General features: G+C 32.0%; 2 protein-coding genes across 2 annotated transcripts; both read right to left on the reverse strand.

Moving 5' to 3' along the window:
• Positions 1 to 239: 239 nt before the first annotated feature.
• On the reverse strand, positions 240 to 2211 carry LOC101218595 (4-coumarate--CoA ligase 2). Its single transcript, XM_004135847.3, has 2 exons — positions 716 to 2211; positions 240 to 629 (listed from the first exon to the last, which is right to left on the reverse strand). Exons 1-2 carry the CDS (start codon positions 2119 to 2121, stop codon positions 398 to 400), a joined length of 1638 nt encoding a protein of 545 aa, XP_004135895.1. The 5' UTR covers positions 2122 to 2211; the 3' UTR covers positions 240 to 397.
• Positions 2212 to 7074: 4863 nt separating this feature from the next.
• On the reverse strand, positions 7075 to 9067 carry LOC101218361 (4-coumarate--CoA ligase 2). The gene is made up of 2 exons (XM_004135846.3): positions 7570 to 9067; positions 7075 to 7472 (listed from the first exon to the last, which is right to left on the reverse strand). Exons 1-2 carry the CDS (start codon positions 8973 to 8975, stop codon positions 7250 to 7252), a joined length of 1629 nt encoding a protein of 542 aa, XP_004135894.2. The 5' UTR covers positions 8976 to 9067; the 3' UTR covers positions 7075 to 7249.

Consider the following 9067-nt stretch of genomic DNA (forward strand, 5'->3'; position numbering starts at 1 on the left):
GTTTTATTTGTCAAAGTTATATGTTTTATATTCATCCCAAAACCTAAACTTGTCACATAAGATAAAATTTTAATTTTGTTACGTCACGGTTTTAATAACACTAAAATTGTTTTTTAAGTTAACCTAATATATATATATATATATATTTTAACAGTATCATTGGCTAATTTTTGTGTATTGATGAAGTTAGTAATTTGTGTTTGCACAACTATATTTTATGAAGTCCTATGCGACAGAAATTAGAAAGTCTACAAATAAATTAGGGTTTATTATTGTAAAATAAAATATAAAATTACAGGTAAGAATTGTGTTTCACAATCCTAATACATGATTTGCATTAATTAACAAACCAAACAGAAGGCTAATAAATAAATGAATAACTAAGATTAGGGTTTAATTAATTGTAAGCGCCGGATGCCAAATTTGCCCTTATTTCTTTCCTGAGGATTTTGCCAGATGGTGCCTTTGGAATAGCGTTGACAAAAAACACACGCTTTAGCCTTTTGTAGAAAATCACTTGCTTTGCTATGAATTCTTTTACTTCTTCTTCTGTTGTTGTTGCACTTGCACCACTCTTCTCCTCCACCACAAACGCCACCGGTACTTCTCCTGCCTCCACGTCTGGCATACTAAAAACAACAATATGCAAAGAAAAATCCCATTAAAAATTTAATCTCACAAATGCCATTTTGAACCAAATAGGATTTGAACTCACCCAATAACAGCAGCGTCACGTAGTTTTGGGTGAGTGATAAGAAGTGCTTCCAGTTCGGCGGGTGCCACTTGAAATGTTTTGAACTTGATAAGCTCCTTAAGCCGGTCTATAATGAAGAGCTCATTGTTGTCATCGATGAAGCCGATGTCGCCCGTGTGAAGCCATCCTTCTTTATCAATAGTCCTCTTGGTTGACTCCAAATCATTCAAATATCCCTTCATGATTTGATCACCTCTAATACAAATCTCACCTGCGGAATTTTCAGGTAAGGAGACGCCGGTTTCCGGGTCGACTATCTTCATCTCTGCATTTCTGACCACAGTTCCGCATGCTTCGAATTTCACTTGAAACGGTTCTTTTGCAAAAGCCAAACTCATAGTTAGAACCGGACCAGCCTCAGTCATTCCGTATCCTTGTGCGAGAATCGCCGCTGGAAATTTTGCCTTCACGGCCTCTACCAACTCCTTCCCCAGTGGTGCTCCGCCGGATTTTAGAACCCTTACGGACGACACGTCGTATTTTTCAAACTCAGCTGACTTAGCAATGGCCAAGAAGATTGGCGGCACGATGGGCACGATCGAGATTTTGTATTTCCCAATTAATTGAAAAAGTGAAACGATGTCGAACTTTTGCATAATCATAATGGCAGCACCGGCGCGTAGCCCACACAGCAAAATCGAATTGAGTGAATAGATATGGAAAAGCGGCAGTACACAGAGGATTACATCATCGCCACGATAATATAGGTTCGGATTTTGGCCGTCGACTTGTTGAGCCACACTTGTGATTAACCCTTTATGAGTCAACATAACTCCCTTTGGCAAACCGGTAGTCCCAGAGGAGTACGGTAGCGCCACCACATCATCGGAAGAAAAATCCACCCGCGACATGAGAGATTCGTCAGCCCCACTCAAAACAGAGAAATGCAAACAACCCTCAGCAGAAAAATCAACACATACGATTTTGACACCATTTTCACCCAAATCCTTAACCCGATCGTAGAAGCAAGCCATAGTCACGATTAATTTCGCATTGGCGGCTTTGGCCTGTTTGGCTATTTCCACCGCAGTGTAAAAAGGGTTGGCTGCCGTCATGATGGCGCCCCGGTAAGACGCGCCAAGGAAAGTGAAGACGAACTCCGGGGAATTGGGAAGTAAATTCATGACAACATCACCCTTCTTAATACCGAGGTTGTGTAGGCCAGCGGCGACTCGACGGGCTGTTAGCTGAACGTCATGGTAGGTGTAAACATCCCCGGTGGCGCCGTTGATCAAACATGGGCGTGAGGCAAATTTTGAGAGATTTTGGAAAACATAATCGTGAAGTGGGAGATGATTGGGAATGTGAATATCGGGAAGCTTTGAACGGAAAATGAATTCATTAGTTTGGTTTGATTCAAAGGCCATTGTTGAGGTTTGAAGAAAGACAGAGTAGAAACAGAGAGTAATTAAGAGAAAAGAAGTAGAGATGGGTTTGGTTTTGAAGATGGATGAAGAAGAGAGGAGATTTTAAAGCGATTAGAAAATAATAGAAAATTAGTGTTTGGTTGGTGAGAAATATAAATTAGAATTTCTTTTTATATGTATATAAACTTAAAATTAAGTAAAATTTTATTTGGTGGTGTGAGGAAATGGATATTGTTATGTTATGAGCTCTCACCAACTCCCAAAGTTTTAATTGAGAGTGAAGAAATTAAGAAGAAATTAAAATGCATGGAGATTGAAGAAGTCCCCTTACATTCACCAAACTTTTCACTAAAAAAATGAATTTCAACCAACCAACCAACCAACATGCTCTACCTATATTCATTTCTATTAGGGGTATTATATTAAGAAAAGGTAGTCTCAAAATATGAATGTTTCTCCCTAAAACCAATGACTATAGTTTAACGGGAAAAAAATTATCTTACCCGAGTTCAATCTCAAATGCTTTCGATGAATGGTAAGTACTCATATAGAGAATAGGCTGTAATTTGGGTTGAAGAAACTTACAACTTTAACAATAAGATTAAGTCCATATAATACTCAAACTAGAGCTCTTAGGGTTATTAGCAATCTCATCGTTTTTTTTTTTTTTGCTTGTTTTAGTTGCTTCTTCCTAAGAATATTGTCAAGAACCCACCAACATACAATTGTTCAAACATGTTTAACTTTAGAGAAAAATAGTTGAACCATTTAAAAGAAATGTGTAGCTTTGCTGTTATCTTTTACAAAAACACATAAAATATAAAAAATATATTTCAAGTAATTATTCAAACAATGTCTATTTACACATCATAAGCATTTTAAATATACAAAAAAGAAAATCTAAACTATTTACAAATATAACAAAATCTATTAAATTTTCTACTATTCATCTAAGTTTTTTATTAATTTGAATTTTAAAAAATTAGAATAGAAAAAGATGTTCGTAACAATGAACGAAGTATAAAACTTCGATGGGTTGCCAAAAAAATTGGGATTTGTAGAGAGAATTGTGACATTTTCATTAATTTCAAGGCTATGGTGGACTTTTTTTTTTCATTCTCTTTATGAAAAAAATATTTCTTTTAATTTATGTGGAATGAAGAAAAAAAAATATTATTTGAGATGGTAATCTTGTTAATTTTCACTAACCTATTGATATATTGCTTAGTCAATTTTATTCATTATTTTTAAACAATTTGAAAGGTTGTTGCTAATATTATTTTCATTATCAAATATATTTTAATTAAAGAAGAAATTATAGATATAGTAATTAAAATAATTAAGTCATAAACGGGTTATATTTATAATTTTTTAAAATATTGATATATACTTAATTATTATTTCTAAAACTAATTAAATTATAACTTAATTCTTAATATTCTATTTGAAGATAGATGAATTTTGCTCTATTTTATTTTTTAAAAAAGTGTTTTCGAAGTACACAACAAAAATTCTAAAATAATAACATATGTAATTAATTTTATTTTCTTTAGAACTTTTTTTTTAATTTGATTAAAATAAAATAAATTATTTAAGCTTACAACTATTGAGAATACAAAATGTATTTGTGGATCATAGTCTCCTTCACATGTTTTAGTTTTTTATATGAAAATTTAAAGACTTTTACTCTAAGAATCAAATTTAAAATGCTTAATAAAAAGTCAAAATGCATTGCCAACTTTTAAAAGTATAAAATAAAAAAAACTTTTTAAATAGAGAAAAGGAAGTTGAAAGATATTTTTTCTCGTAACTAAACATCTCACTACCAATAAAAATAAAAATGTTTACCATCAACCGAGTATATACTATTTATAATTATATAATAGAAAATAAACATGTATTGATTCCAACTTTTCAATTAAATATATTTCCCATCAATCTTGTATCTCAATTTTTTTTTAGTTGAGTGTACTCTTTAATAAGTTTAGGTTTAGATCAACATTAATAATGTTTAAATGTATAGGTTAAGGTTGAGAGACTATTCGATCACATAAAATTTGTTTTCTTTGGGTGGTCATTTACAAGGCCAAGTTCTATATGACCTAAGGCTAGCAAAAAAACACAACAGGATTGAGTCTTCGCATGTATCTATCCCGATCTGAACAAAGAATTTTCTCTTGATTGAGAACTAGAGAAGTATCCCCTTCCAACCCTAATAATAATAAGTATTTTACAACTAATTAATTTTAGGAGAGTTATAAATATAACAATTATAATCAAAATAATTAAGTATATAACAACGTTTTACAAAAATTACAAATATAACAAAATTTGTCAAAGTCTATCGACGGTAGAAGTTTATCACTTATAGACCATGTTGCAAATATTAATTTATCCACTGATAGAATATAAGAATTTATCAACGATTAAAAGTCTATCACTAATATATTTTGCTATATATATATACTTAATTATTATTCTTTTTAACTTACCAAAAATTATAATTACTCTTAATTATATAAATATTATTTAAAGTACCTTCCCCTCCAACTTCGAAGCCCAAACTAAACTACCCAAATCCAAGACTCCAAGCCCAATTACACAAAGCCTAATCTCTTTTCACCGTTTAATTAAGCCTAATTTAAAAGGTCAAATTACAAAAATCACTTAAATGCACCATATCTTTCATGAATAACCTAATATGTTATAATATTACATAAAAATCAGTCCATAATATTCTACTTAATTTCCAACTGCCTTAAATAGTCTTTTTTTCGAACTTTTCAAAAACATCACTAAAAGAAAATTTCTATATCCTAATTAATCTAACACAATTTTTAATTTTGACTTATAATTTAAAATCTTAAAATATCGTGAATTTCATTTAATACATTATTATAACATTAAATCTTTGTTTTCAAATATATATTACGTTTACTTCAAATATATTTATAGAATATTTATTTCAAATATACTTAGAATAATTATAAATTTAAAGTCGCCAAATAATATATACCATAAATTATAATTTTGCTCTAATTTCTACTATGAATTTATTTCACTTACTTTATCACATGTATCAACGTATGTTTAGTTGTTTTGAAAATATATACCTTAGATTATACAATAATAATGCTAAGACAAATTGTAAAATCCAACGTTAAATCATGATAATTTAATTTCCAGATTGAAGAGACAAATACCAAGTAAGTCAAAGATTAAAATACTACCATATAGTCTCAAATATTAATTACAAGATACATTGTATTAATTGATGATTCATTTTTAAAAAATATTTAATTAAATCGACCCTCTCCTGAAGAGTTAAATTTGATATGAATTAAATTTTTTAAAATACAATTAAGCTAATTAGTTTTCTAACTCTTTGTCATATATCATCGTAAAGTGTAATTACAAAATCAATCAAGTTGTATATACCTTGTACGTGGTAATACATAACCCTTGATTTTGATTCTCATTACTTGCTTCTAAACAAAACAATTTGCTTAATGATAATGTGGACTACTCTACATGTTTAAAGATAAAAGTAATAGAACACGATCCCACTGTGTATAGCTTGACTTTGAACAAAAGCTCCTAAAACTTATAGGGTCTCTAAACAAAGATCATAACCTAATTAATTAGAATAATGCAATAGAAAGTTACAATTATCTTTTTAAAAAATTAATTTGGTGGAAGATTAGTCCAAGTTGGAAACAAGTGTGCAGTGGTTCAAAGTTTTGCTGCTGCTTCTGCTTAATTGCTAAGTCCCTTCTTAGCATTTCATTATTTTATTTTTTTGGTTTACCCTTCTTAATTGCTAAATGTTTTGTCATTTTAAAAAATTTTAGATTTTAGTTTTGTTGTGTTGAAGTTTCTAACTTCTTTTTATTATTTTGGCTCATTGGGTGAGTTTAATTAGTACTGTATCTTTAATTTTAAATATTTTGATCTGAAAATACATTTTATTAATTTATACTTTTTCTAAATGTTATTTTAGTTATAATTCTTTTGTATTATCAAACACCATTCGTTTAATAAATACATAGCCTTCATTCTTACTTACCAATGGTTTAATTCATGTATATCATTATATTATATAGGTGCAAATATATATATTATGTATTCTTAACGTTATATTATTCAAAATCCTCTCTTATTATTACTAATCAAGTGTGTGTCAAAATGTAGATACGTGACTAAAACCAAATTAAATAAGTACAACAATGAATACAAAGTATCTATACTCTTTATTATTATTAATCAAGTGTGTGTGTCAAAATGTAGATACGTGACTAAGACCAAATTAAATAAGCTATTTTTAAATAAGTATAAGAATGAATACCAATTATTTATAAGATAGAGTGAAATATCACCAAAAAAAAGTTTATTTTAAACTTAAGCAATATTTTTAATTATGTGTGAGAAAAAATAGGATAAAACGAAACAAAAAAAACTTTAGAAAGAAATCAACAAAAACTAATAATTTAAGCTAAAGAGTGGACGGTTGGCTGACCTTATAGATGAAAGAAGTTAGATATATTAAAATTTTATATCTACATGTTAGTTATATTACTCATTAAGAACATGCATATTATTAAATTTATGATTTTAATACTTTATTAACTATTGATTTTGGTTGATATATTTCTTTAATTTTACTTGATTAGTTTTGTTGAGATTATTAGTTACTTTTTTTGATCTAGATCAGATATAGGATTAACTCCATTTTCTTTATTTAGGTTATGATTACTAAATCTAATTTATTGATTAAAGTTGAAAGCAATAATTTATCAATACTTTTTTGACTAAATTTTTACCCTGCCTAAATTCACTTCACTAATCTCCTCTCTAATCCTTGCTTTTGCATGTCAGTATTTTCTAAACCTTCTTAGCATTTTAATTTTTTTCTTTCAAATAATTAAATGATATATAAATAAATTTGCTAAAAGCTTATATAATTTCATTTACATTTATCTTAAACTTTTAGGACGTACATTCGTGATTTAGGATTTAGTAATTGAATGGTACTTAATATGTATTTAAATAATCTTGGATGTAATACATATCAAATATGAAATAGTATATAATCTTAATACTATTGACAACAAAGAAAGAAATTGGTTGTCTAATTGTAAGCACCCGAAGCAAGTTTTGCTCTGAGTTCCTTTCTAAGGATTTTGCCTGACGGAGCCTTTGGAATAGCATTAACGAAAAACACACGTTTTAGTCTTTTGTAGAAAACAACTTGTTTTGCTATAAATTGCTTTACTTCTTCCTCGCTTATTGCACCGCCGTTCGCCTTCATCACAAACGCCACCGGCACTTCTCCCGCCTCCACATCCGGCATACTAAAGAATAATAAGAAAAATAAAATTTGATCAGAAATGAAACTCCCACAAAGATTTTTTTTAGCTAAAACAAATAGTTAAATTCATTTGAACTCACCCAATGACGGCAGCATCAGATAGTTTAGGATGTGTGATAAGAAGGGCCTCAAGCTCAGCAGGAGCCACTTGAAATGCCTTGAATTTTATTAGTTCCTTAAGCCGATCAACGATGAAGAGCTCGTTGTCGTCGTCGACAAAGCCAATGTCGCCGGTGTGAAGCCATCCTTCTTTATCAATAGTCCTCTTTGTTGACTCCAAATCATTCAAATATCCTTTCATGATTTGATCACCTCTAATACAAATTTCTCCGGAGGAATTCGCCGGCAATGAGGCGCCGGTTTCGGTGTCAACAATCTTCATCTCTGCATTGCGGACCACAGTTCCGCAGGCTCCGGCTTTTACTTGGAACGGTTCTTTCGCAAAAGCTAAGCTCATGGATAGAACTGGACCGGCCTCGGTCATTCCATACCCTTGTCCGAGAATCGCCGTTGGAAATTTCTCCCTCACGGCATCTTCCAACTCCTTCCCTAGTGGAGCTCCACCAGATTTTAGAACCCTCACGGACGACACGTCGTACTTTTCAAATTCTGGGGACTTAGCGATGGCCAAAAAGATTGGCGGCACGATGGGCATGATCGAGATTCTATGTTTCTCAATCAATTGTAAAAGTGCAACGATGTCAAATTTTTGCATAATCATAATGGCAGCGCCGACTCGTAGTCCACACAGCAAAATCGAATTGAGTGAATAGATATGGAAAAACGGCAGCACACAGAGGATAACATCGTTTCTGTGATAATAGAGATTTGGATTTTGGCCATCCATTTGTTGCGCTACACTTGTGATTAACCCTTTATGTGTCAGCATAACTCCTTTCGGCAAACCGGTAGTGCCAGAGGAGTACGGTAATGCCACCACGTCATTAGAGGAAAAATCCACCAACGGCGCAAGAGATTCATCAGCCCCACTCAAAACAGAAAAATGCAAACAACCCTCTACAGCAAAATCAACACAAACAATTTGAACACCGTTTTCAGCCAAATCCTTAACCCGATCGTAAAAACAAGCCATTGTCACTATCAATTTCGCATTGGCAGCTTTGGCCTGTTTAGCAATTTCCACAGCCGTGTAAAAAGGATTGGCTGCTGTCATGATGGCGCCCCGGTAAGACGCGCCAAGGAAGGTGAAGACAAACTCCGGGGAATTGGGAAGTAAATTCATGACAACATCACCCTTCTTAATACCAAGGTTGTGTAGGCCAGCGGCGACTCGACGGGCTGTTAGCTGAACGTCATGGTAGGTGTAAACATCCCCGGTGGCACCGTTGATCAAACAGGGGCGTGAGGCGAATTTGGAGAGATTTTGGAATACATAGTCGTGGAGTGGAAGATGATTGGGAATGTGAATATCGGGAAGCTTTGAACGGAAAATGAATTCATTGGTTTCGTTTGATTCGAAGGCCATTGTTGTGACGTTAAATTTTGAGCTTCAAGTAAAACAGAGTACAAACAGAGAGAAGAGAAAATGTAGAGATGGGTTTGGTTTGAATTTGAATA

The sequence above is a fragment of the Cucumis sativus genome, chromosome 7, assembly GCF_000004075.3.
Source record: "Cucumis sativus cultivar 9930 chromosome 7, Cucumber_9930_V3, whole genome shotgun sequence".
Taxonomy (NCBI): Eukaryota; Viridiplantae; Streptophyta; class Magnoliopsida; order Cucurbitales; family Cucurbitaceae; genus Cucumis; species Cucumis sativus.